Genomic DNA, 27,635 nt, shown 5'->3' on the forward strand with positions numbered 1-27,635 from the left:
ATGGTCTTTGAGGTCCCTTACAACTCTAACCATTCTATGATTCTATGATTATAGTGTCATTAAATCTGGTGTTTGTCAAGATCATTTCGTTGAATTATCTTCAAGTTCTGCATTTGATTATTTTCAGTGTCTGTATAATAGATGTTCCAAGCTTTGTTTATATGTTGATTGTGTCACAGATGCAGGTATTTGTGGGGAGGTATTTTTCCTTCCTGTATATGAAAGCTATTTAAAAAAAATGAAGATTTAGAATTTCATTTAAGTAATTTCAGATATTTCTGTGTCTAAAAGAATAAGAGCAATGCATTTTTAATAGTTTGCTATAGTTTAGGGATCACCACATGTGTGAACTTATTTTTCTGTCTCATAAATCTTATATAACTACACTTCTAGCACATCGTCAGAGATCCTGAAGAGCTAAGAAAGGAACTTGAAAGGCAATTGGAAGCTTGGCAGACACAGCAGTCTGGAACTCCAGATGAGGTTTGTGACCTCATTGTAGTACAAAACTGTCTTAAGAATCCTTCATTGCATTACTTCATCTTGTTTTACTGCTGAAGCATTGAGGAAGCCAAGCAGGCTGGAATCTAAATATTCAAAATTGCATGATTTAGATGCTATTTTTGTTGTTACGTTTAACTTATTCTGAAAAGAATTACATTATTCTTAACGCAGGATGATGTTTCAGGTTGTTTTGAACATGCTGTGCGCTATTTGCAGAAAGTTACTCTGTTGATAATGACTTCTAAAACTTGCATAGTTAGAAACATTTTACTCAGTCCTGCCAAGCTCCTTCTGTTTCGAGTTGTCACCTGCACTTAAGTGCTGGACACCTCTTCCACAAAACTGTGATGAACAGAAGCTGTCTCCTTCAGTTGCAGCAGTGGAGTTTGAGCTAACCAACAGCAGAACTATAATGATACTTGCTCTGACTGTCCTAGTCATGAATTGTAAACTGTATTTGGAAGTAATTCCTGAATGAAATTGCCAGTGTAGAGGCTTAATAATTTTGCTGAATTTTAATTAATTTTAATTTTGATGGCCAATATAGAACCGAGCAGACTTTACAGCTTGCCTTGCTGTGATACCCGCTATCAGATGGTGGCGCTTAGAAGGTTTTTCTGTATCAACAGCTATGCCAGAGTTGTTTTGTGTACTCCTAGAGGAACGATCATTGCACGTTGAACTTTGTAGCAGTAAGGAGCATCCTAAGTTGAATGCAAATTGTCATCTTCGTAGAGTGCTCACAAGACACCCTTGCAGTTTCAGCCAATCCTTACATACTACCTCCACCTTAGTACACTGAAGTTTGTTTTCTTTTTTCAGGCAGTGCTTCCCAACTTTTTTTTTTTTTCATAATTCACTTTTATTTCTTTCTGTGATGTGTGTGATGTTTTAGGAGAAGGAAGCAGCACAGCTGTGGCAGAGGTATTTAGTACTGACAGCTCCTCTATCACAGCAGCTCTGTGAACAGCTGCGACTCATACTGGAACCTACTCAGGCAGCCAAACTGAAGTAAGTTGGGTCTTTCTGAGGCTTCTGCTTTCTTTGAACTCCTGGTTTTGGGGGCTTTGACCTCAGTACAGCTGCAGCTGTATGTTGTTCTTGCTTTATAGCAATTATTCCTGTTTGCAAATGCATTCATTTTACTTTTGTATGGGAAACCCTAGGTTATTTCCTGAAATGCAAACGTGATAGAGTAGTAGGCACCCATCCTGAGGATATTGCTTCCTTTTTTTTTTTTCTTCACTCCAACAAGTGATCAAACCAACTTAAATGTGCAGAGTGCTATTGAGTCAAAGATTATGTTCATGTCAAAAACAACATAAAGCATTTTGTCATTTAAGTGTTCGTTTTGGGTTTTTTTAAACAACCTAGAGTTGTTTCAAACTGGAGGAGTCTAAATTCAAGGTCTGCCTTCCATTTTAGGCACCTAGATTTAAGAGCTTCTTTTAAAATCACTGAATATCCATCTTTCAATAGAAAGCTTTTTTGATCTATACCTAAGCATGAATAGTAGAACTACTAATTTTGGTTTTATTATATTTTAGAACATTTGTTATTTTGGTGCGTGTGCTGCATGGCCCAGGATTTCCAGAAAGAAATATTTGCTGATTATTCCTTGTCATTATGTCCTTTTTCTTAACTTTCAGAGGAGACTACAGAACAGGGAAGAGACTGAACATGCGCAAAGTGATTCCTTATATTGCCAGTCAGTTCAGAAAAGATAAGATCTGGTTGCGAAGGACCAAGCCCAGCAAACGACAGTACCAGATTTGCCTGGCTATTGATGATTCCTCTAGTATGATAGACAACCACTCTAAACAGGTAAAATAAAACCTTGGAAGAAGTATGAAGAAACTATTCATGGTTAATGAGTATGTCAGCTGCTGATTGGTTTTGTACAGAGCTGGTGGCTGTTGCAAAGCCTGACTGTGGTGATTACAGAGCAGCTACTTTTCTGGTCCACGCACTTTAACTCTCGTCACGTCCTGCCTAAGCGATTTGTTACTAAAAGATCAGTGAAAGCTGAAAGGAGGAGACGTTAAATTTTCTAGAAATGTAATATCCACTGGAGGATTTTTTTTTTTTTTGTGGCCTACAAAAGGCCGAAACTTCCTTAGCTATGCCATTCATTGGAGGATTAAATACTAGTTCATCATAGCTCACTTGGAGGGGTTTTATTTATTAAAAATGTGTGTTTCCTTCTAAGTAGGTATTTCAGTGTTTATTCCATTAGCCCGCCTAAAGTGGTATCTCTAAATCAATCAGCTGAAGCCCTCAAATAGAACTAGTGTTTCTTTACTGCAGTGACTATCTTGGATGACTGTAACAGGAAAAAAAATAGCAAGTCTCTTCGTCTGTTTACCAGATAATGAAAAAATAATTTCAGTAACATTCTTCGTATTTAATACTGAGCTGTGAGTAAAACTTGGAGTATCCTATTTTTGATGTAACTTTTTTCTTTAATAGCTTGCATATGAATCCCTGGCAGTTATTGGAAATGCACTGACTCTTCTAGAAGTGGGACAAATCGCTGTGTGTAGGTGAGTTTGTTTGAAATCGTGACTTTTCAAGACTTCAGAGTACTGGTATGTAAGTACTGGTTTCACGCTGTTTGTTTTCTTTTTTTTTTTTCTTTTCTAAAGCTTTGGAGAGACTGTTCAGCTGCTGCACCCATTCCACGAACAGTTCAGTGACCAGTCAGGGACACGGATATTGCGTCTTTGCAAATTTCAGCAGAAGAAAACAAAAATAGCCCAGGTACACAAGAATGCCTTTAGGACAGCAAGTCTGCAAATCTTCTCCAGACAAGACATCAGCAGCTTCATGGTTTCATGATTGCTTTGTTAACGTGTAGTGGTTGTTTATATTTTGAAAGTATGATAGCTGATTAAATAACAAAGAGAAAGAATGGTCACGATTTTTTAATAGCAAGAGTGTTTTTTCACTTTTAGTTCTGATGTATGCCACTTTTAAGCATTCATCTTTCTCTATTTGTATTGGGCCTTAAACAGTATTTTGGGTACAAGCTACCAATCCTATTCTTGTCTGTACCCCAATGCCAAATCCCGTCAACATTTGTGGGAGTTTAGGAGGTTTTCATGCCATGGATTCCACTGCAGTAGTACAAGGAAGAGCTTTTTATGTTTCCTCAGGCTGTGAGTTTGTCAGACTTGACTGATTCCTGAAGAAAATAACTTTCTGTAGTAATACTTCCTGGACAGCTGCAAAGTTTTCTTCTTTTAGGAAAGTTTTGGCACTCTTACCTTTCCAGACTTGGATAAACTCTTCTGTTACTAATAAAGGGAAAAGCTCCACAACAATCTTACAAATGTCAAAACTGGGAGGACTTGACAGTTGATGTCCGTAATTTTAATAAGGAATATGTAACTAGATTCTTCTGTTGCAAGTGGAAGCCAAAGAAGTTCAACCTAGAAATAGGATGGATATTTTTAATTATGCCATTAATAACTTGAACAGTTTACTGATGTTTCGATGGCCATGTTAGCTTTGGAAAAAACTTAAATCCAGATTGAAGGTGAAGGCTTTTCTAAAGATTCTTGAGTTCAAAAATACTAAATTTGAAGCAGGAGTTATACAGGAAAATGCCAAGGACTGTGTCTGTGCAGGTGGTAAGACTAAATTATCTTGGCATTTAAAATACAGAAATATGTTCTTGAAAAATATCATCATTATTAAGTTTATTATTTTTTGATATGCTAACTTAATCTCCTTATTTGTTTCCTCTGCAGTTTCTAGAATCATCAGCAAATATGTTTGCTGCAGCACAGCAGTTGTCTCAAAATATTAATCCAGGTGAGCTTTTTTGTTACTATGCTTGTTGCCATGGCAGCAGAATACTCACTGCAGTCCTGAAACAATATCCTGCCAGAAAGACTCCTGGAACTGAGACATCACTTGCATTAGGGCTTTGGGTTTTGCTCTGTCAAAAGGAATGTTTGGTTGAGATTTAGTTCAAAACCCAAAGGACACCTATGTCCTATTTGTCAATAATTCACTGAAATTCTGCATAAGGCTTTTTAAAAAGGCATGCCTTACCTGCCTCCCTTTGGTCATGTTTCCAGATCGTGTTTTAAGTCCTAGACACTGCCTGCTTTAGAACATCGTCCAGCTTCCTAGTGACCTTGACTCCCTAGGCACTTCTGCTCTTGCTTGAGAGCTTGGTTTCTGTAGGTATCCAGAAGCACAATGTTCTGAGGAGGAGAAGTGTTTGCCTCCCACCTGCCTTTCACTGTGGTGCAAATTAAGGTCATGAGCTGCTTGAATTTCCCAGAAAAGCTGTAAGGCTTGTTATTTCACAGCTGACTCATGGTTAGCCTAAAAGGCTGCTTTGTGCTAGTTAAAAGCTTGTCATGGTGGCACCCGTATTTTTAAAAATCATTGTTGTTAAAGTACTCCGAAAAACAGACAGTCTGGGATTTATAATCCACAGCTGCTTTGCCACAGGGTGGCCAGGCTGTCGGAATATTCTGAGGGGGAGCAGCATCCGGTCCTGTTGAAGTAGGCTGGGGTACAGTAGCAATCAAGGAGCAGCAATCAGCTCCCCGGAATCAGAGAGCTAGCAAGAGAAAAGGCAGTAGGATACAGCACCCTTTTTGTGAAAAAAAAAAAAAGAAAAAGGCGCCCTGTCACGTTTGGGGCCTGCCTGCAGAAAAAGAGGAAGCGTCTGCATCCCTCCCTAGGCATTACGCTGCGGGGGGGGACAGGAGAGAAGGGCTTGCATTCCCTACTATGGTAATTACTGCTGTTGCCTGTGTAATTAAAAGATGATAGATGCATAACCTAGTTAGAACATCCCTTTGGAAGGGATATATCTCTGATTCTGGGGGAAACTTGTGTCAAGTGACACTTCTCCAGAAAATGGTCGGTGCTGAGAATCCAGCATCTGTGCTGTGGATGTTTGAGGAGGTGTACTTCAGACTAACCCCTCTGGTCACTAGGGCCGAATGCCCCATAGTGGTTGGACTGCCTTGACTGTGCCTCTGGAGCCTATCTTCTGGTTTAGTTTCCTCCAAAAATAATCTGTTTTCTGCAGTCCAGGATTGCTCTCCGGTGGAAGCCAAGCCTGTTAAAGTGGAGACAACAGGGAAACATGTTTCATAAGTACAGTCTTAGTCCCAGGTGAAACCCATAGGTACCTACTTCTGAGGAGTGGATTTGGACTCTCTCTGTTTCATGGCAGCAGCTGCTGCTCTACTGAGGTAGTGATCTAGTGGCTGGACTCTTGCAATTCAGCCAATGTTCAACTCCTAGACACTTAGCAGGCATGAAAGACAAGGCTGTGACTAAATTCATTAGGTATTTTCCATGCCTTTCATCCTTGATTATGGTACTGACGGACTGGAGGTTTTTTCCCCGGTTATTCTCAATGGTTTCACACAGTGGGAAAAACTTACTTTCTTGACCCACTCATAACTGCAGCTTAATGTTAAGTCACTGAATTCTATTTGAGAAAGACTTAATTTCCTTAGGAAAACTAATTTTTCCATTATATCCACAGGGCTAACAACAAAATAGTCTTTTTTGGCTTTTAAATGAATTACTCTAACTTACTGGAATTTTACATGTTCTTTGTGCTCAGAAACAGCACAGCTGCTTTTGATTGTATCTGATGGAAGAGGCCTTTTCTTGGAAGGCAAGGAACGAGTGACAGCAGCAGTTCAAGCAGCTCAGAATGCCAACATCTTTGTTATTTTCGTAGTGTTGGACAATCCTAATTCCCGGGTAAGTAAGTGAACAAGGGAGAAGTATTCAACTGCAGTGAATGAGAAACTGATAAAAATCTTTTTCTTGTCTTGCATAGTGTTATACAGCTATTTTATCTTTCGCAGATGTCAAAGACATTTAGCCCAATTTGAGTTTTTCACAATGTCTGCCAGATCTTCTATGACTTCTCCCTACTGTGATTCTTATCCTCTTGTATTAAAAAAAAAAAAATTGGCTTCCATGCTACAGAAAAGCTAAGTAAGAGCTGCTGACTTCAGTTGTAATGGCTGTAGATTTCAGCCACCAGAGAAGTAGCTGACAGGCTGACAAATTCAGAGTTTGAGAGATGCTTTGTTCCATCTCAGTTTTGATTCCAATTGGTCATTTCTGACAGCACTCTCCATTTGATATGGCAGCTGAAGCCAATATGAAATTAACCATTAGACAGAAAGGGATATATGAGAGTTATTTAGTGCCAGACTTGGGAAAGCTGGGTACCACATTTGGTAGCTGGGAAAGAAAACTTAGATTTCCTTGGTTGGGAAGCTGAAATATCTGGGAGCTTTTCAGAGAGGCTCTGAGTGCAGTAAGTGAGCAAACTTAAGCCTTACTTTGAATTATGTGATGAAGGCTCTAATTTTGTAATTCACGTTTTGTTTGTTTTTCATTTTCTTTATCTGTATCTTTTTCCATACAGAACTCATCTGCTATATTTGTTGAAAAATTAACAGTTCTCTTGCTGACAAACTATTACAAGGTTCTGATGAAACCTGACTATAATGTCAAGTGAAAAATCTAGGCCATGAAATACGTTTTTCATAAGCTTTATTCATTTTCTGAGCTGCTACACTGAGCGACTAAGAAGTTACTTTACAAGAAGTACAGCTGGAATTTAATTTGATTTTTGTCTTTGTAGTATTTACAAATGTTTAACAATTATTTTATAACATTTCAAGAGTCTTGTTTTATTAGATCACTGCACAAATGCAAGTTTAACTCAGCCCTAAAGAGCTTACAGATGACAGAGTGTTGGGAAGACATTAATGTATAAAACTATAAAGTGAAACAGTAAACTCAAATCATAAAAGGAAAGACATGATGTATTTATGGAACTTAGTATTGCAGAAGCTTAAGCTTAGTCTCTTTTAGCCTAGAGTTTGTTGATTACAGCACTTGTATCTAAAAGGGCAAAAGTATTTAACTGCTTTGTCTTCAGCTTTTGATTTGATTTACCATTGAACATTTACAGCTTTAACAGAGGACGAATTATAAGTATTTGAAAAATAGGATAAATTGTATCAAAGGGCTGTAAAAAAAATGCATGTAGTTTAGTAGTAACGTAAATTCTTTTTTACAGGATTCCATTTTGGACATTAAAGTACCTATATTCAAAGGGCCTGGAGAATTGCCTGAAATCAGATCTTACATGGAGGAATTCCCATTCCCTTTCTACATGATCCTTAGAGATGTGAACGCGCTTCCGGAAACTCTCAGTGATGCACTCAGACAGTGGTTTGAACTGGTGACTGCCTCAGACACTTTGTAGACTTTGTGGACAAAGTCAATACACAATGGCTGCTAAACCGCTGAAGTACATGAAACGGCATTTCATCGGAGAGTTCATGAGGTCTCTTCCTAACTAGGATTAATGTGCAGGAGCTGCCCTCTTGGCAGTCAGACTAAGAACAAAAGGATTTAGGTGTGTTCTCCCATGTTTGTGAGAGGACAATTATGCAATGCTGAGACTGTCGTCTTCTTTCATTGCCTATTCCCACGAATAGCATAAAACTTTCTTCAACTTCTCTTGTAATAACTTATTACTTAAAAAAAAAAATATGTATTGTTCACAGAGGTAAAATTATTCCTGCCGCTGTCTATTGCAATAAGAAAAATCGGTCTTGCTTCTGGGAAGGCATTTCTGCATTAGAAGAACATCAGGTGTCTTGCAAAAAAGCATTCTTTAGCTTCACCCATGTGGCTGGTGCCTCTTTGGGAAGGAGCAGGGGAAGCAGAAGGTTTTAAACAACCAAAAAAAATAAGTACTTGAATACTTGAAACTATTCTGCAGTTTAATACATCCTATTTAATTATTGCAGATTTTTTGTCTGACGGTGTCAACAGGGAGTTTTATGAATAATGCCATATGATCATCCTTATGTTATCAGTTTACACTGTGAAGTTTGCGCCTCTGTCCAAGGCAGACATTGAGGACGTTTTGTTAATCCGATGTCTTAGAGCATGGACATGATTTTTCATTGCAAAAGCTATGCATCTTATATTGTCTGTACTAATAAAAAGAGGTACCACTGTTTGTAATTATGATGTCTCTTCTTTCAGTGGATCAAAGCTTGAATAAATTAACCAGATTTGCCACATGGAAATGCTGTGCATTCTCTAGCAGTGCACAAATACGAATTTTCATATGAAAATGTATTGTGGTTTATGTAACTTCAACACTGTCCTCCTTTGATGAGGATAATGCCAGCACAGAGTCTTGATTAGGGGTCCAGTCTTTTGATTTCTCTCAAAGAAAATCTGAAGGAAGCTTTTTGTTTAAATGCCTCTGGTCTAAACTCTCTTTAAATGTTTTTCTTTGCGTACAAATATTGAAGGTGTCTCATTCCAAGTGTGGTGCAGGAGTTGATCAGAAAATAGCTGGAAATGTGAGTGTATTCCTAAAGACGTGATCATTCTCTTTGGCTTCTAGATAGGAAAACCTTACTTGACGTATTGCTGTAGCTGTTCTGAGATGCAGCATGGCAAGACCCAGAGGTGTGGAATGGCCGGGAAAGGCCGTTTCTCCTATTTGTGTAGCTTTGCCACATTCATGATAAGCAAATTTCAGAACTGAAAACTTAACAGAAGAACTCTATCCTATTGGAATTTAAATGTCAGGCATGAGATAATATCCTTGCAGGGTTCTTTAGATCTCATATGCTTGGATGCTTTGGGAAATTTAACTGTGGAAGTAGGTGGCTTTAGTTTGGTAGGTAGTTTTTCAGAATATACTTCCATTTCAGACTTGTACTGAGTATTTGTAGTAGGAAACTTGAAGAAAATACTTTTTAAAATTCTTAAGCTTGCAAGGATACACTTCCAGCATAAATTAATGTTGCAGAGATGTCCTTGTAGCGTTAGACACAATTTTATCGGCAGTGCTTACTGCACAGACGTTTAAACTCAGTTTTTCTCCATCGGTAACTAAAAAAAGGGCTTGCACTTAATTTGGTACAAGGAAGCACTGAGTAAGGAATGCAGAAAGGTAAGGCATGGGTTAACTGTTGTTTTTTCTCTGCAGGACAGCTCTGTGGCTAAAGAAACCGCCAGTGCCTTTGCGCAGTTAGCAGCAATGTCGTTTGGTCAGAGCTGCGGTGTTTTAAAAGGTGGCTTTGTGTCCTGGAATTGCTCGGATGGCTTCTGGATCCTATTGCATTGTTTTAATTTGGCCCCACAGTTACATTTATTAGCCGTATAGCTCCATCAAAGCACAGGTCTTCCATCAGTCTTTCTGTGAAATGCAGATGTGTTGTTTATTACTGAGGCGCTTTGTTTGTTGCGGTTTTGGCAGTAGAACGGCAGAGGGAGGTGAGCACACACCCTCACCCGTACTCCCCACCCGCTCCGGTTACTCCAGCACAATTCCTCGTGCCTTTTTCTGAAGTAAAAGGCGCCCACCGGGCACGGGCTGGAGCGCTCGGGTCTGCCGCGGCTGCTGCCGAGCGGGGCCGGGAGCGGCTTTCCGCGGACGAGCCGTGGCTGCTGAGACAGCGATCTCCTTCCCAACCGGCTCTCCTTCACTTCCTCCGGCCAAAGGCGCAGGAAATGGCGGCCCCTGGGCCCCGCCCACCGGGCCGGTCTCGGCAACCCGGGCCTCGGCGGGAGAGGCGGAGCTGCGCGCCATGGCCGCCGGCCGCCTGCCGCCGAGCGCTCTCACGCTGAAGCAGGTAGGAGCGGGCGGCTCAGGCCGCCCTTCGCCCGCCCGGCGCGGGGGGCGGCGGGGCCGTGCTCCCCGGCGGGCTGGGCGGGAGAGCACGGGGGCTGCGCTCTCCTCTGGGCTGCCGCCGATCCCGCCGGCCGCAGCCCTGACGGGGCTCCCTCACGGGGACCCCCGGCCGAGGCGGCAAATGGCAGCAGCGAGGCGGAGGCAGGCGGCCGGGCGGGCGGTCCTCCGGGATGGCCGGGAGGGCGAGCTGCCACTAGGCTCTGTCATGCTGCATTTTGTGCCTACAAATAGTCTTAGGCACCGTAACGTATTCCACGTTCGGAATGTTCCTTTACCTGAAATAAAAGTTTCTTGGAGTGGGATCTTAGGCGCTACTACATCTTTCAGAAGAGACGATGGGGAACTTTGTTTAAATGTCCCTCAAAGCAAACAAAGCCGCGGAGGGCACAGCTCGCAGCAGTGTCCTGGGACAGCAGACAGACTTCCCTCTCTCCTTCCCAGTTCCTGAGGAGGCAGCAGGTTCTTCAGTTATACAGGAAGATCCTGCGCGCCATTCGTGAGGTCCCTGCTGAAGCAGATCGCCGCTATTTAAAGGACTGGGCCAGGGAGGAATTCAGGAGGAATAAGGATGCTACAGAGGAGGTGAGGATTGGGAACCCACAGCCCTGACTGTGTGCCCTTGGAGTGATCAGCGCACTGTCCTGGACGTTGTCCCGTGGGTTTGGTTTTTCAGGTGTCACTCATAGACCGGTGAGAAGTCTCCCGTTATTGTTTTCTCTTAAGGAGCATTTATGTGAAGAAATAATTAAGCATCTCTAAATATTACCACCCCCCACCACCTCCCCCGTTGGCAGTAGCAATGTTTCTCCAATTGCCAGATAATAATCTGGAATTTAAAATGTAAAAAACTAAGAAATCCTGCTTAAACAACAAATCAGAAAAATCGTATTGAATAACATAACTAACATAAACTTATTAAAGGGTCAAGTTTTCCATAGCTTTTTTTTTTTTCATGTTTTCATGTTTAATTTCAACTATATTCAAGCCGAACACCATCAAACTGGATGATTGTGAATGTGAAGCACGTATGACATGCAGAAACCTTCATGTTTCCTGTATGTCTCCTGTCCGCTGCTTTCTAGTTGGTTCCTTTTTCTAGTCAGTGCTCAAGGAGTCGGCTGAATTATGCGGACAAAGCATTACAGCACTTGGGTAAAAATAATGGTGAGAGAATCATCCACTCGCTGTGTAAAACACCCGTCTTCGTAACGCCCGTGTGCCGTTGTCACTACTTGCCTGCAAAGGTGGTGGGCTCGGAGGCGTAAAGAAAGCTTTATCAAAAGTTTGATTCCAGTTCGAAACCGAGTTTTAAAGCAAAGCCATTACCAGCCCCTAAATACATCGTTAAGGAACTAGAGAAATGAATTCATTTATTTACGTGTTTTTTAACTGTCTCAGTGACTATAGCGTTACTTCACACAAGGAAATAGGTTACAACAGCGCTGGCAAGAATTTTATTTATTTTAATGTGTTAAAATCTGCGTGCTTGTGTAACACCCATGCAGTGTACAGACATTCAGTTCAGTAGATTCCATTTTGTTTTACAGGATGCGATCAGGATGATGATTACTCAAGGCAACATGCAACTTCAGGAACTTCAAAGAACACTTAAGCTGGCAAAATCCTGATTTTTCGTTTTGTTGACAGCTGGACTTTCATCTGCTGCAAACAACCATAGTATTTTTTCCAGAATGTGGTTACAATGGCAGCCTTTGCTGACAGCCTGGTAATGTTTGAAGGTGGAATCTACCACAATAGAATTTTTGTTTGTTTTTCCCCTTCCTTTTCTGGGTTTGGTCACCCTCCTGTGTGGAAACCATTCAGACACAAAGGACTTGAAAGAACTGAATGGATGATGTAGCACCTGCTGTGAGAAAAGCAAAAAGTGCCAGACATTACAACAGCAGTGTTATGTCAGGGAAATAGAAAATATATTCCAGATTATTTTGCCCGCTTTCTATTGTGGCAACTCTTAAGTGGTAACATTCGTATTGGTAACAGCTCTTTGTCTACTGTGCCAAGGATTTTTACCAACATCTGGGGTTAAAAAAAGCATTTGGGATAAATAAATGAACCCAAACCAAATAAACATGATAAAACATTAAGAAAACGTTTTGTATTTAGATGTTGATTTTCAGTTGTTGCTGAATAAAACTTAAAAGAGGAAAATGAGAGATTTCAGCCCCAGAAATGGTTATTACCAATTTATCAGGAAGTACCTTCACGTTAGTATTTAAAAGTCAACGTAGAGTAGAACGACAAAGAGAAAATACTATGAATGCTGTGGTCTGTTTTTCCAGATGGCGTATTACTCTACTTTTAATTGTTAGCTTGCGACTGTTCTTACCTTCCTGTGAATTGCAGTATATCTCTTTTTTTTTTTTTACCATATAATTTAAAAATGCCAAGGTGAGTCTGGGATTTTCTCAACGTAAATAGCCAACCAGTAGATAGATACCTGACTATCCAGTAGCTGCGTGCAGCTCTGGTTGCGGTTTCAAGAGATTGAGGAACCCTTCCCTCTCCCGCTCTGCTATGACAGTTCCCTTGGGAAGCCACCTCCCCTGGCCAAGCAGGCATTTTGCCGAGTTAGTGAGCAGGGCGGCCGCACAGCCAGGTCCAGTAAGTGCCACCGCTGGCACAAGGGACAAGGACAGTGCAATATTCCCTTTCCAGGCTACAGGAGGGTCGGAGGACCCCACTCTGGAGCAGGAAGTATGCTTCCTGCTGCAGCCAAACAAAGGCTCTTCAAAGCTACATACTTCAGCAAAGCTGCTTTGCAAAAAGCTGCTGCTTGACAAGAAAGAATGCCCTTGGTTTTTTATTCCCCAGTTCTTTTTCTGAAAGTCATTGTAGCATCCCTTCCTATGATGTTTATTAGGCTTTGCAGTAAAGGATGTGGCTCAGGCAACCAGTGAGGCTGCTAAAGAGTTCGGGTTTGTACAGACAGAAGCCTTTGAGCTTCTAATGAGTCAGTGAAAAATATGTACGTTATTTTGTTAAAAATCTAAATTTTGTTTACATTTTCTGGTAGAACGCGCTGACGAAACATTAGTGTGTTGGGGATTGATTTTTCACATGACCAGAAAAACGCTGTTTAGGACAGGATTTTGGCTGAACAGCTGTAATCAATGTCAGCTTGTTCTTACGTGCAGCCTTCCCTTCAGCCAGTGGTTTGATTTCTGCTCCCTGACGAGGAGACTTCCCCCTGCTGCCTCACCGCCGTGCTTTCCATTTGGACCCCTGTGTTTGCACTAGTCCTTTGACTCCGGTTTGTGTGTTTCTAGGTTGTGGCCACATAATCCAGGAATAGGTCTTGGCAGGCAGTGCCCTGGACAGCCGCTGACCGGCCACCCGAGTGCTGCTGCCAGTGGTCTCCACTGCTTTGTGGGCTTGTCAAGCTAAAATTGCCTGCCAGAAGCCTTTAGGAGTCCAAGTACAGTCTGGTAGCGTAAGTAAATTTACTCCAAGTGTGTTCTGCAGAGAAAGGTAGATAATACGGATATTTTGTAAAGAAGTCCTTCAACTCTAGTAGTTTTGAAGGAGAGAGGACCAGAGGGGAGTAAGGAATTAGCAGAAAATGCCTCCCTTTTTTTTACAGTACAGTTGGCTTCAGAAAAACCTCTAAAATCAGTGCTCTGCAGCCAAGTTACTGTCTTAAATTACAGCTCCTTTAGTGTCTTAAATTACTGCTCCAACGTCTGCCTTGGTAGTGTGGTTTGTGTGCGAAGCAGATCAGCTGAAGCCATAGCCTTCCCCTTGCCCTTTCCCGTGCGAGCTCGGGAGCGTGTGTGTGCCATCAGCTGCACAACTCAGCCCTGTGCCAGTAACTTCCGACGCGCTGGGGGTGTGTGTGCGCCTCGGCTAACCAACGGCACCAGTCCCTGCAGCCTCCCGCGGGGCAGACGGCAGACCCTGTTTCCACGTTTTTACAGCCACAAACACAAGAGCTTAGAAAGCTCAAGTCCAATTTTCTGCTCCCTCTTCTCAGCCAAGTGAGGGGATTGTGTCCATTTTCTCTGGCTAGAAGACATTACACCACAGACTTCTGAGCAACACTTGCTTTAATTGCTTGGCAAAACATTTATCAAGATGATACCAAACTTAAATACCATGCTTCTGCATTCCTACAGGAGCTTCAACGAAACTGTAAACATATGAAAGTGTCTCTATTAGACTACAGAAGTCAGAGCAATAAAACTAGTATTTCCATAACTGCAGATATGCTTGTCTTGATAGTGCATTAACAGGAACTTCAAAAATATTGTTATATAATACAATTTGCTTTGCTTTATACATCTGCTAAGAAGATGAACGCTTAATTAATAATTAATTAATGGTGTCTTCAATACTGCAAAGTATTTTGAATTGATTTGAGGGCTTCTCAGTACAGAAAAAAAAATATCTTTCTCCTTGGCATAACACTACTATCCTGTATTTTAATTCTTTTTGAACAATTGTTCTATCTTGATCTGTTAAGTAAACTTATTTTCTAACAGACTCTGATGGAGCTTTCTCAGAAGTATAAGGTGGAAACCCTTAAGGGGTGCGGATGCAACGCGTTACAGTGCCTCTAGTTTATTTGGAATCTGTCAGCCTGGACAGATTGTTTTAAGTTTTGTTTTTATAACAAAACACATCCATAAAAACTTTAAAATGTTGTTGAGTTCTGTTTTTTGGGACTGTTGGTGAAACCAGTCCTGAGACCTGCAGACTCACCAGCGCCCAGCCTCTCTGTTTTAGAGATAGAAAGGAAAAAAACAGAGGAATTACTCAGAGGATCAAAGGAAGACAGTCTGGACAGGGTGTCTGGGAGAAAATCCTTACTCTGCAGAGAAAGAAACTAATATTAGAGCACGGGGAACCAAGCTTTCACTTCTTTAAAGGACTTTTTCAAGCTTGTTCAGTAGTAGAGATTTGTAGAGACAGCTGTTTGCTGCTTGAAGGAAAAGGGATTTATATAAAAATCATACCTAACAAGTAGAGCATGGTTGTGGCAAAATATTTGCCATCCATGCCCCAAACAAAACTTCTCAGTCCGGTTACTCGAGTATGGCCCCAACAACTGCATAACCATAAGGAGCTTTGCAACCAGGACACCATTAAAAAAAAAGACAAATCTAATTTAGCATTCGTTTTAATCATGTAAAACCAAAAGAAAAGCAAATGGCAACTGCAGCCTCCTGCCTTGTGAGATGATTCACCTTAGCATCAGGCTCAGCAGGAGCCTGGGCTCTCCCAGCTGGAAGCCTGCATCTGTCATCTACCTGGGCTTGGAATTTGAGTTGGTTCTGTAGGTTCTCTCCGCTGACTAAAAAGAGGCCGTGGGGAGTATCTAAAATAGTATCAATAGCCCTTCATTACTAAGGAATTGCTGTCCAAAGCTCTCACACATCCTGGATTTATTTCAGTATTGATATCATGACATGTTCACATGTAGCGTACAGTGGAACCCTACAGACACACATGACCTAAGTGGGAATAGGGAAATCCCCTTTTCAGAAAGCAGTTTTGGTTTCTAATGCAGTTTGTTTTCAGGCAGCACCTGGAAATTGAGAGTGCAATATTGAACAACGGACTCTTGGAAATAACAGAGAAAGGATCTAATCTGCAGCATCTTGTCGTCATCAGTACAGTCTGCATATGAATGCTTCTCAGTTCTGGAGTTTCCCAAGTTAGTTTTACTCCTGAAAAAGAGCATTTTATTTGGATGTAACAGGCACTACAAATACATCTATCTAAAAATGTCCCAGATTCCTGTTCAGCAGGTTCCAAAATGAGTCCCATTGCTTGTCTTTACCTGCTTGGTGGATACTAGCTCTCTTTCTGCACCTTAGTCCTTAGTTTGCTGAGCTCCTCTTCCAAGCTTTTGATATGCTCCTTGAGCGCAGCTTTGTCTTGCTGCGCTTTCTGATTAGCTTGGCACCGGGCTTCTTCTATCTTCCGTTCATACCACTTCTCCATCTGTGTGGAAACAGCCTCAAAGAAGTACTGTGTTATCTCCAGGGCCTGGGAGGTGTCTCGGAGCGGAGGGGCAGGTGGCTGGCCCGCAGGCAGGGCAGAGGGCTGCTGCTCCTGGCTCTGGTGTGCCCCGGCGGTGTGGTGCAGAGTTTTGTGCCTTGACTGCCCGCTTTTGCTGGACTTCTTTGTCTGAGTTCCTTTGTCCATGAAGTAGCTGCTCTGTGGTTCAGTCTTCGCAGGTTCAGTCAAGGGCTGCAAAGCTGCTTGAACCTTAACGTGTCTCAATTTGGAGCTCAGAAGCTCGGAGGAGGGCAGCTCCTGCTGGAACCTGTGGAACATGCTGGCACTAACGGCTTTGTCCTTTGGCCTGACGTCTTGAGCAAGGGCAGAAGAAGAAACTGGTCCGCCAACCATTAGCTGTTGTTCTGTACCTACAGAATAAAAGAGATATATTTAGAAATGCTCTGGGCATTTTATTTTAGCATTCAGAATGCTCATTGTTCGACGAATGATGCGGTGTACCATGCTGTGTGTACACTGCAGAGGCTCGTATTAGTTTGTCACCTCTTCACAGTCAGGTAATACAAAAAAGAGTCATTAAAAGAGAAAAGCTGGCTCAGGCAGAGAGGCACCGCACTGCGGCTGTGGGGCCATAGACTGACAGCAATCAAAGGACTTCACCAGAAGGACGTGTAACAAAGGTCAGGCTAGATTCCCAAAGTAGTTTACACCTGCTGGTATTTGTGAACCCCGTGCTTCTAGAAGATTTGAAGCCCCACTAATTTTGCAAAGGTAACACATTTTGATGCTTCTGAACTGTTCAGTACAGTATATGTCACTCTTGCGCTGCCACAAGATCTCCTGTGTGGTCTTCTGCCTTTCTTATCTGATGGGGTATCCATGTTCCTGTCTGTTCACTTTGCATAGTGTTTTGGGGGGACATGGACAGTGTATTTCATGGAAGCCCAGGGCTTTGATAGCGCTCTCCTTGGCTGTGGAGACCCGAGCATTCTGTTGTTTCTTTTTTCCTCAAAAGCTTCCCTGGCCAAACACAGAGAGGTGGCTTTAACCACGGTCTTCCATATCTTCAGGTGGCCGTGATCCCTGCATGGGCTTGAATGTTCTCAGCTGGTTTTGTTCTTGCCAAATGAACTAATAATTAAACAGCCTTTGGTTTAAGGAAAGAGGAAAAAGTGAGAGGTTTATTTTATATCCTTGCAGTTTGAATATTATCAAGGGAAATTAGTATTTTAGGTTCATATCCTTGCACCCTGCCATTATAGTTTCCGTACATCTGAAAAGCACCAAGTACAGAATGCTTTCTTCAGTAGACTTTGGATAATCTGCGCACCTTCCTGACAGACAATGGAAGGGGAGCAATTCTGACTGGGAAGCTGGAGAAATTTCAGAAAACAGACTTACTCAGAGCATCAAAGGACTTGGCTTCAAAGACACAGTGACATGGAAGCATTAGGAAGAGCCACTGGAATTCCATCCAACCATGTCTTATAATATTCCCAGCAGCTGCCTTGAAGTGTATTCCAATCTCAAGACATTACGCGTATGGATGGGGGAAAGCACACAGCCAGAATTAATATCCGTGGTTTTAATACAAGTATCCCTCAGTTAATGAGCTCGCCTCTGAATGAATATGACATCCAAGTACCTGACAAGGTTGTACCTGATGCACCATCTTGTTGAATGCAAAAATGTTGCCCAAAGCTCTGTTCCGGCATCTGGACTCTGCTCCTTCCTCCATCTTCCAAGAGGCTATTTGGGAGCGTGATAAAGGAATGCTGGTGGGAGCCCTCTGACTGCAGCATGGGCTGATTGGTTTTACAGTCCTTGGCACTGTGGGGATTGTTCTCAGTATCCAGGGTCTCCGTGAGAGACTCGCAAGTGGACAAAGTTGATTTTGGTCTAGATGACCTGGAATCTCCAGAAAGCTTGAGCTCCAGATTCTGAATCTTCAACATGCACCAAGTCTTCAGCTCATCGACCAAGGAAATCTATGAGAAAGAGACTGTAAATTAGATGATCCTGTGATTAGACTCTATGGTTCTCAGGCTGCTGAGGACATGTGGCCAGGACAAAGAGAAGCAAGCATGGTTATCTGTGGGCTTAGACTCCCTGTAGAGATATGCTTGCTGCCCTGGGAATGCTTAAAGGACTGCAAATCAGAAAAGATGAAGAACTACGCGTTAGCTAATGAAAGGCACCCTCTTTAGTCCAAGCTGCCACCTCTCACATCTGAACGTGCCACTTCAAATGCGACTCGAAGTCCACTCATCAAGGCTGACTTGTTTAATCATACAGTCAATGGTACTTTCTAAGTGCAAGGGACACCACGTGTGATCAAAGCTGCCATTTCTTAAGAGCAAAGTTTAAATTAGACACTTCTGGGACACAGCTTTATACCATTACCAACTGCTACTCCTCTGTTCCTCCAGTGATAAAGACGAGTCCAACGCTAGACGATAAATTACTAACAGCTTTCAAATTACAGTGGTGCTTGTAAGTGTCAGCTGCAGAGGCATTTGCCAGTAATCATTTAAAATATAAGTAGCTTTTGCCCTCTTGTTCATACGACATCAGGAACTTAGGTCAGGCCCTCCTATGCACATGGACATTCAGTCCATGCCTTTAGTGAAGCCCAACTTAGTTTTTCCCGTAGTTTCGATTAGACCCACCAGAACAGGAACAGTTGGTATCACTTCATGTAGTTTCAGTTCACCTGATATATGGAGATTACAAAGAGGCGGAGCACAAGCCCAGACATCCAGAAGCCAATATAATACTTACGTCTCTTACTAGGAAATAAAAACTAAAGCTGCCTTAGTATGATACGTACTTTTCTTTGGAGAAAGTGTTTCGTGGATGTTAGACTGAGGTTTCTTGATCAGTAGTTTATGCTGGAGTTACCACAGCTGCCAGCCTTTTAATACAGATTTGGAATGGTCTTACAAAAAGTCATGACATTTTACTAGCATGAAAGTGTATTTCTCAATTCTTAGAAGAATACCAATAACGAGAAAATTAATTGTATTTTAAATTTACCTGTGAGAGTAAAGAAACACAAATTTCTTAGCACGTGTTAATGGTGAGTTTTTGCAGAAGCTACAAGGGCAAGAGCCGGATCTCTGCAGGAGCAGTTGCTCTTGGAACGCTGGTTAAACAAGCATACAAAAAGAACTGCCTGTTGGCAGTAAGGCACAGCTTGGAGATGGTGCACCGTTGCCAAAGCCAGAGGGAAGAACTGCAGCCTTTCAATACACGGGGAAAAAAAAGATCGGACAGAGAAGAGGGAGAGAGTCCCAGGGCACACAACCAAATAAGAAGTGAAAGGAACACCACCAATCTTAGCCTTTCTTACTATTTGCAGAAGTTCCTGCAGACGTCCTTTAATGAAGCATAAGCTGAAAGCACAACTGTTAAAAATTTAGCAGTAGGAATTTTTGCAAAGCACTATGTTGGAAAAAGATATTTTGTTAGAGACCCCATGCGTCAGACCCACCACATTAAATTATGACAGTGGGACTGGATTTCATGTTCCCTGTTTCTAACACAAAAGTTTTATAAATTTGGTTTAGAGATTAAGGTGGCGGCTAAGAATAATTTGGTCTTTTGAAGCCCTTTTGCCTGTTTCAACAGATGAGATAAATCTCCAATGTTCCCTGCCTGCTGGAATGAAACTCCTGAGCTGATCCATCTGAGCTAACAGGGCGTAGCTGTTTCAAGCCCTACCTGCCGTTTCTCCCCCTCATTTTTTTCCAGCTCAGTGTGCTGCTGCAGGCGGTGAAGGCACTCCGTTCTCTCTGCGGACAGCCGCTCAGCCATGAGCTTGTCTAAAACACGGAGCTGTGGAAAAAAAAAAACCACAATTTAGCTGAAACAGTCATGTTAAAACCCAAACAAAACCCCCATCTGTGAACTTGTAAGTCAGTCTGTCTTTCAGTCTTTATTTCTAGGAATACTGTCAACTATACTTAGATGTAGCTTGCAAAAAGGTTCAATCACAAAATTACCGATTAATAACAATTACATTAAAAATAAAAAAATAATTTTAGAGGATTTTGAATATCTCTGCAAACAGAATTCAGCAAGAGGGCTTTTTACAATTATGAACCCACCAGCTATAGGACAGCCTTCTGTCTTTAAGCTTCCCTCTTAGGGCCTCAAGCAGTTTAGATTTATTGTCTAAAGAAGCACCTGAAGCCATTCAACACACATAAGTGTGTTCTTCTCAAGACCCTGGTTTGCAACATCAGATCTCTGTGGAATGTCACAGTTTCTTGGTCTTGAGTATTAGATTTCAGGTTTGTTGTTACAAGAAGCAATAAACAAATCATGACAATGAAAATGCTCATTGAGCTTAGGATATGTTTCTAATAATCACGTGGGCAAGCACACCTCTGGGACATATTCTTACTTGATGTTGCGTTTTGCTTTCCATCTGGCCCAGCTTAACATTCATCTTATCTTGTACTGTCCCAAACTCAGCTCTTATCTCTTCCACTGTTGCCTCCAGCTGATTCTCCAATTTATTTATCAGGGGCTCACAACGACATCCATTTATTGGTGCCTGAAAGGAGTAATACATTTACTTGCTACATCCTGCTGTCCTCTTAGTGCACTTAGAACATTACCACAGCCTCCTTGAGTCACTCTTGGGCTCTTCTGTGCCATGTACTGTATCACCCTCCCGATAACATCTTACAGTAGCTCAGCCAACAGGCTATTAGTTGGGAAAGCACAGACCGGAAAAGGACTGATCTGATTTGTATGGACACATCCTAACACAGCAGCATTGATTTTGCTGGGGCTACCAGCAGCAATGAACTTGGATCACATACACCATGGTTGTGTGTACCGTATGAGGGGATACCACGTTACAGGGCTGTACCCCATGTCTCGATGCTCCAACTCTGAATCATACAAAAAAAAAATAATCTGATTTGTGGATGCGTGCAGTTTTGTGTGCATTTGGTTTTTAACCTAATGCCAATAATGTGCTCTTTTTTTTTTTTTTTTCTTTTTGTACTGTATGGCAAAGTCTCAGTGCTCCTGTCTGCCCTCATCCTGCTGGCATTCAGCTGCCCCTGACCTGCTGCGCGTACCGCTGCCTGCCTTTGGCCCGTGTGACACTGTCCCAAGGCTCTTCTGCAAGGGGAGCTGCAGCGGCCACATTTAAATCTCTCAGGGAGATGGTCACAAAAGGCTCCCTTAAGCGAGGACAGCTAATCTTCATCAGCTTCTTCTGCAGGCCCCAGGCAGAAACTAGCTCCTTCAGGGGGGTGAGTCAGGAGCCCAACGTGGCTGCTCTGAATCTGTCTGCAGAGGAGCCCCCCTCTGTCCTTTGGCCCTGCAGTGCTGTTTCACAAACTGGAGGTTATCCCCTTGGCAGGGGAAGGTGGGTGGTTTGCTGAGCGCTGGACAAAGCTTCAGAAACACAAGTACTGAAGAAATTCTGTTTGTTATTCAGGGCCTGGAGGGCATCAAAGAAGACAGACGAGCAAAAAAGGGGGGGAGAGGGGAGTGCCATGTATTTCAGGAATTACTCTAAGGGAGTCTAGCTCTATTATAAACTAATCTTTGTGAACAGATTAGATTTGTATACGAATCCTATCTGCACCTTTCTTCCTGTTCCACAAGTCCTTCCTACTGACCCATCCTCCTACCATCCCATCCTAGGGGCAGGGAGATACTCCTTTTAACATCCTTCCTGATGTCTGCTATTGAGATAATCCCATAGTGCCCCTGCCTGGAAACTTCCCAAGCGTTACACCGCAAGACACTGGAAAATATGGCCAGTAAAACCTTCAAAGTCCAACCTGAGTGACTTTCAGAATCTGCTGAATTTCTGAACTACAGCAACGGATGGAGGAGAGCTGGTGGATGGATGTGAGAAGCTGAGGAAACAAAAAGGTTGACCTCCTGGAGGTACAGGAGGGCAATATTAAGAAAACAATATAGATGGTTACAGTGTCTACAGGGTAATTTGCTGACTGTTTTCATGCTTTTTTATAAATATGTATTGGTTAAATACTTGCATAATAAAATTGAGTAAAATACCAGTCTCTAAACTGGAATAAATGCACATGAGCTGGTAACTCCAGGTTTATTTGTGAACCAGGTTCTGTACAGCTCCTGCCTCCAGTAAGCCCAGAATCCCCAAAGACAGTTATTGCAATAAACAGAAAGGATTGAAACAAAATGTATCGAGCATACTCAAGCTCTTGGTTTAGGTAGTAAGCTTTGGCGTTCACACACTGCTCTCATTGATTTTCCTTGGAAGAGCTCTTTACATATCCTGTTGGAAATCTTAATATTTCAAAGTGTATCATAAAAGTTCCAGTGCCATTTCCAATCACTGTTTGCCCCTTAGCTCCAAAAAGGAAATACTTTGGACATCAGAACTAGTTAAGTGTGTCGTCTTTAACATGCACAAAACTCTGCCCCAACTCCAAGAGCTGCTGTGGGTGCCTCCCTCCACGAGGGCAGTGTGTGGCTCACCTGCATCACCTTCCCGTCCTTTCCTCGGTAGAGCGTGTAGAGCTGGTAGGCTCGGACCTCGTGGGGAGGGGGTGGAGAGGAGCAGTGGTGTTTACTTCTGCGCTTGGGCACGTTTTGCTGGGGCCGAGGGAGCGTCTGCTGATCAGCTGGGGAGATGGGGTCCGAGAGGGCTGAAACCTGCATAAAATACACACAAGGTGTTCCCTATTTATGAGCTCCCTGGTAAACTATTCCTCGTGGGAATGGGCAAATCCAGTGCGACAACTACAGCAAAAACTTGATTAGAACACCAGTCCAGCTGCAGCATCTGGCCACAACCTTGGTGTCTGTCAGCACAATAAGCAGATTTCTGCACAAATCTGGTACGTGTGGCCCTCAACAGCAGAATTTCCCCACCATAGAATCATAGAATGGTTAGAGTTGGAAGGGACCTCAAAGATGATCTAGTTCCAGCCCCCCTGCCATGGGCAGGGAAACCCTCCACTACACCAGGTTGCTGAAAGCCTCATCCAGCCTGACCTTGAACACTTCCAGGGATGGGGCATCCACAACTTCTCTTTTTGTCTGAAGACTACCTCTGCCTCATGAGCATGTCAGGGCTGCTGCCCCGACTCACCGACAGGCCAAAGGGACACCTGTGCTATTGCTCAACAACTATCCCTTCTCTCTCTCTCTCTCTCTCTGCTGTTTTGTGTCTACAATACCTTTTCCTTTGGCTTTTTCTTTTTGCTCTTCTTCCCTTTGGGATCTGGTGAGGTTGCCCGGGGTTCATCCTTCAGATCGCTCTTCCTCTGTGGTGGCTGGTCGCTGCTCGGCGTGTCATCAGCAGCTGAGACACTGCCCTGCTTGAAGCAAAGACAGGGAGTTCAGAGCAGTTGCAGAGATGGGGAAAAGGTGCCTTTTCTTCAATTTCCCGGTTTTAAGCTGCTCTGCACACGTGAGGGGGTGACTCTTCAGCAGCAAATCATGACAGAGTGCCTCAGACAGCTGCTGTGGTCATGCACAAGTGATGGCTCCAAATAGATTTAGTCCTGATGGGTTTTATTTACACTCCCTTCTCGCAGCAGATGCAGCTGGTACTGGTGGGCCGTACCTTGCTCTGTACCACTTCATCCCGTGGTACTGACTGAGCTCGCCTTTCCTCCTTCAGTCTCTCCCTCTTCTTCCTCAGGCTTCTTCCGCGGTTAAAGCGTGAGACCTGAAGGCAGACCACACTGTTACTCAGTGATGTCATGCTCTTTCCTGCCACAGAAGCCAAGTAAGAGGATGGACCTTTTTCACCTCTGTCTAAAAGGCGATGGATAAAGGGAAGTGCACTGCCAGATGGATGCTGATGGGCCAAGCAGTGTGGGTGGTTATAGCTGTGGAAACACACCACCGCTGAGCTCAAGTCTATCAGGGCACTTTGCTGTCCCCTGGATGGGTGGACACCTACTCCTGAGTCCTCCTGTGTCCTCAGGCTGGTTGCCAAGCCCAAGCCCAAGCCCAGCCCTTCTCACAAGGAGAGGACAAGGAGGAGCAGGGCATGGATGGCACCTGGTCTCATACCAGAACACAGAGGCCTCCCACATGCCTTCTGTCCTGAAGAGCGTTGCAGCGTTTCACACACAGCAACAGAGTATAAACAGGACATTCTGTCCCCCATTTCAAAGCATCTTCCAGTGCGAGCAACCGTCTTGGAGACGGGACGTGCCTGAGGCAGGCAGCAGCGTGACACAGCCCAGGAGGTTTTGGGTACAGGGCTGCTTCCTAACCCCCGGGCCACTGCAGGGAACAAGTGTCTCTGGCTGCTCCATCCTCTGCCAGTCAGGACAGCGGGACCTCTGACAGCACTGCTGTCTCTCTCTGCTGAGACTTAATCTGCATACTTTGCTGGGCTTGGGGGCTGAAAGGCTCCAGGTCAGTAGACCTGAGGCCAGCACAAAATGGCAGAAGGAATGTAGGCACCTTTCACAGCAGAAGATGAAGGACCAGGGGATGCGGCTTCTCAAGGTAAACTGGCCTCAGCTCCAGGTGTATGTGTGCATTGGGGAGAGATTTGTAACGTACCTGTGATGCTTTAGTGAGGAGGAGCGCAACCTCAGGGTTATTGTGTTGTCTGGCAACGTCTAAAGCTGTCTGACCTGCCTGAGGGGAAGAAGAAAATGGCATTTCCTTCAAAACACAAGCTACTGGAAATGTGGAATTTCTCCACTCAAGGTTAGTACATGCTCTGTGCACAAGAGTAACGTGACTGCCTGCTTTCATTTACCTAGATATAATTCAACTCTTAACACCCTATTATTTTCTACCAACATTACAAAGAGTGCTGAAGGGAGCCTGCATTAATAGAAAATATCAAAGAAACTCCACGTCCTGCTTACGTTGTTGACAACGGATGCATCAGCCCCTGCCTCCAGCAACAGCTTAACCACCTTCCTGTGATTTAGAGCCGCAGCTACATGGAGCGCAGTATCTCCTGCCTGTAAGTCAGAAAGCACAAAACAACCCTGTAACACAAGTCCTTGGGTCTTGCCCTGCAGAAATCACACCTTCCTAAAAGATGTTCAGAGGTCAAACGACCTACACTTACTGATACAACAACTAAGCTTGAATAAGGCCTGGTCAATAAAACAAGTGGAGTTGGGAGGAAGGGAACAGGAGGGGGCAAGGACCTACTTCAGCCTGCTGGTTTTGAAAAATGCAGTTGGAGCGCTGGTGATCTGCTTTAACTAAACCAAGCGACACATGACACAGCTTGGAGACAGACCAGCTCTACCGCCAGCAAACGGATACGACATCTGAGGGCAGAACCGGTTTTCTCACCACAACCGTCTCTTTCTTTTTTTTTTTTCTTTTTTTTTTTTTTCCCCAGGCTTGATTATTTGGTGCGCAGGTGGTCATGTATCTCATTACTCAAAAATAATCAGATAAGTACCAGCAGTGAGACGGTTGGTGTTCTGTTCATGAGATTCCTCAAGAAAAACACTTTTTGGACCAAAGCCAGGAGGCGATCCAGGTCCAGCACCAACATACTGCCCTGCCCTTGTCCCGGTGCAGTGAGGTGAAGATGGCTGTGATCAGATTTGGGTGCTGGTAACAGAGCCAGCTGCTGTTCAAGGGAGACCAGACACGTGCATATAATGCCCTCCTGTCCCCTTTGCCTGGCATTTTGCCTGCAGAAAATTAGATCTCTTCAAGACCAGTGGAAACCTATTGCTTGTTGCTAACTTGGATAAGGCATGTTCATAAATAAAATCCTTCTACGTGCAAACATGGAACAACTTCGCGTAGTGCCAGGGAATGAAGGAAAGGGGTGTCTCTGCATGCCAGGTTCACACCAGTTAATCTTCATATTCAGTAGCTCATTTTGAAAGTTAAAAACCTCATTTCCAAATAAAATCACATAGTAAATTTAACATGCTGAAACCCATTTTGTTTGCGGTAATATCTCATATCTAAGAAACAAGATTAAATGTACAGATCAGAAAACATCTTTATGATCTTCGACTACACATGGAAAATTTCCCAGGAACATGAGACAATGTGGTTAAGCACCACATAATCTATTTAGCAGATTTAACACATTTTAATGTACTAAATGCATTCCCTTCTACCACCCAATCAGGCTGTGCTATAGGTACAGCAATCAATTACTTCTCTGTAAAATAACTACGGATGATTAATCCTAGGTTAGACTGATGGTTACTTTGAATTTAAAGCATACTTTTTCTTCACTTTTATGTCCTTTTAATTCCCCCTACTGCAAAATGCAGCATAGAAAAGTATTCCAGAGGAATTCACACTTTTGTAGCATCTGAACGTTAGTGAGTTGCGCTTCACAATGTCTCTGTGACGACTATAAGATCATTAAATTCTAGTTACAGAGGAGAAAATAGCCCCCCATAAAATGACCGAGTCTCTTGCCCAGTCCCATCCTGCACAGGACGGGTAAGGACCCAGGAGTGCCAACTCCTAATCCTATGCTACTACCCTTGTCCCAAACCCCCTTTCTACACCAGCCCACGACTGCAGAACCTTATAAACAGGCAATGCTTTAAAGAAACGATGCAAATGTGATGGCAAAATAATAAACTGCTGATGTGCCATCGCTTTACGGCTACTCTTGAAAGCTCAGGCATTTGGTGGTGCAGTGAAACACAGAGTGAAGTAGGATTACTTGGGCAGGAATCCCTCTTCCCAACAATGAGCCGTATGCAAAGGGCACAGAGTCGCAATGAGGTTCATGCACTGACCTGGTTCTTTTCATGGACAGAACAGAAAGCACTGAGCAGCACCCTAACGATGGGCAAGTGATTATAACGAGCAGCCACATGCAGACAGGTATCTCCTGCCTGCAAACAGAAACAAAGCTCTGAGCATGTAATCACAGTAAGAAAGCTTGCACTTGTCATGGCGTTCAGGGATGAAATAATCCTACTAAATCAAAAAGAGCAGTAAATGCCACACACATCCATCAAACAGCAATGCTGTCTTGTCTGTGGTACAAAATCTACCAACACAGGTGGGAAGGTTTAGCAAGAGCTGGGGTCAGGCAAGGTGGGGGAGGAGTTCTTTAACCACTGATGGGAAATAGTGGAATTATAAAATGCTGGTTTACTGCATGACAAAACCTGATCTACATTTTTACATTAAATCTGTTCTGAACCGCAAATGAATGGGATTTGGAAACACAACTCGGTGTTGTACATAATGAAGAAAACATGAGGAGTTGGGGCCAGAGCAATGCCCCCACGAGGGGTGGCATGTGTGCAGCTGGGACTGGGAGCTGGGAGCAGAGCCCCACGGGTTTCGATTTCTCTGTGCCTCTGCCTGCCTTGTTATCAAGCAGGGACAATAACATCTGGCTTCCTTTTGCAGATTTTTCTTCCCCTTTGTCACACCAGAATCATTATAAAATAGGAGGAAAGCTGTCTGAAATTGAAGT

General features: G+C 43.2%; 3 protein-coding genes across 11 annotated transcripts in view; 2 read left to right on the forward strand and 1 right to left on the reverse strand.

Moving 5' to 3' along the window:
* Positions 1 to 8,067, forward strand: part of MDN1 (midasin AAA ATPase 1) — a 104,039-nt gene extending 95,972 nt beyond the window's left edge. For all 3 annotated transcript variants that reach the window (XM_086631283.1, XM_086631284.1, XM_086631285.1), the window contains 8 exons: positions 394 to 483; positions 1,400 to 1,515; positions 2,154 to 2,328; positions 2,974 to 3,047; positions 3,150 to 3,264; positions 4,257 to 4,320; positions 6,107 to 6,249; positions 7,589 to 8,067. In XM_086631283.1, the coding sequence (XP_086487409.1) occupies positions 394 to 483; positions 1,400 to 1,515; positions 2,154 to 2,328; positions 2,974 to 3,047; positions 3,150 to 3,264; positions 4,257 to 4,320; positions 6,107 to 6,249; positions 7,589 to 7,777 (966 nt within the window). In that variant the 3' untranslated portion in view covers positions 7,778 to 8,067. The remainder of the gene's footprint in view (positions 1 to 393; positions 484 to 1,399; positions 1,516 to 2,153; positions 2,329 to 2,973; positions 3,048 to 3,149; positions 3,265 to 4,256; positions 4,321 to 6,106; positions 6,250 to 7,588) is intronic.
* Positions 8,068 to 10,130: 2,063 nt separating this feature from the next.
* LYRM2 (LYR motif containing 2) lies at positions 10,131 to 12,337 on the forward strand. Its single transcript, XM_086608192.1, has 3 exons — positions 10,131 to 10,175; positions 10,676 to 10,816; positions 11,782 to 12,337. Exons 1-3 carry the CDS (start codon positions 10,131 to 10,133, stop codon positions 11,860 to 11,862), a joined length of 267 nt encoding a protein of 88 aa, XP_086464318.1. The 3' UTR covers positions 11,863 to 12,337.
* Positions 12,338 to 16,048: 3,711 nt separating this feature from the next.
* The window catches only part of ANKRD6 (ankyrin repeat domain 6), a 35,269-nt gene continuing 23,682 nt past the window's right edge, over positions 16,049 to 27,635 (reverse strand). Inside the window, exons 6-15 of one of the 7 annotated variants that reach the window (XM_009984590.2) lie at positions 26,944 to 27,042; positions 25,072 to 25,170; positions 24,758 to 24,835; positions 23,802 to 23,906; positions 23,413 to 23,550; positions 22,709 to 22,885; positions 20,625 to 20,777; positions 19,940 to 20,053; positions 18,093 to 18,204; positions 16,049 to 16,626 (exon numbers count right to left, since the gene is read on the reverse strand). In XM_009984590.2, coding sequence (XP_009982892.2) covers positions 16,049 to 16,626; positions 18,093 to 18,204; positions 19,940 to 20,053; positions 20,625 to 20,777; positions 22,709 to 22,885; positions 23,413 to 23,550; positions 23,802 to 23,906; positions 24,758 to 24,835; positions 25,072 to 25,170; positions 26,944 to 27,042 — 1,653 coding nt within the window. Of the gene's footprint in view, positions 16,635 to 17,834; positions 18,205 to 19,939; positions 20,054 to 20,624; positions 20,778 to 22,708; positions 22,886 to 23,412; positions 23,554 to 23,801; positions 23,907 to 24,757; positions 24,836 to 25,071; positions 25,171 to 26,943; positions 27,043 to 27,635 lie in introns of all 7 variants that reach the window. The other 6 variants (XM_086608196.1, XM_086608195.1, XM_086608194.1 and 3 more) reach the window with 6 other exon arrangements.

This window comes from Tauraco erythrolophus, chromosome 2, assembly GCF_009769465.1.
Source record: "Tauraco erythrolophus isolate bTauEry1 chromosome 2, bTauEry1.pri, whole genome shotgun sequence".
Taxonomy (NCBI): domain Eukaryota; kingdom Metazoa; phylum Chordata; class Aves; order Musophagiformes; family Musophagidae; genus Tauraco; species Tauraco erythrolophus.

Excerpts from the sequence above, each read along its gene's own strand:
- LYRM2 (XM_086608192.1), top strand. The coding sequence starts at position 10,131 with ATGGCCGCCGGCCGCCTGCCGCCGAGCGCTCTCACGCTGAAGCAG. Across the intron at positions 10,176-10,675 it reads GCGCTCTCACGCTGAAGCAG|TTCCTGAGGAGGCAGCAGGT; the intron begins GTAGGAGCGGGC and ends TCTCCTTCCCAG. Across the intron at positions 10,817-11,781 it reads ATAAGGATGCTACAGAGGAG|GATGCGATCAGGATGATGAT; the intron begins GTGAGGATTGGG and ends TTTGTTTTACAG.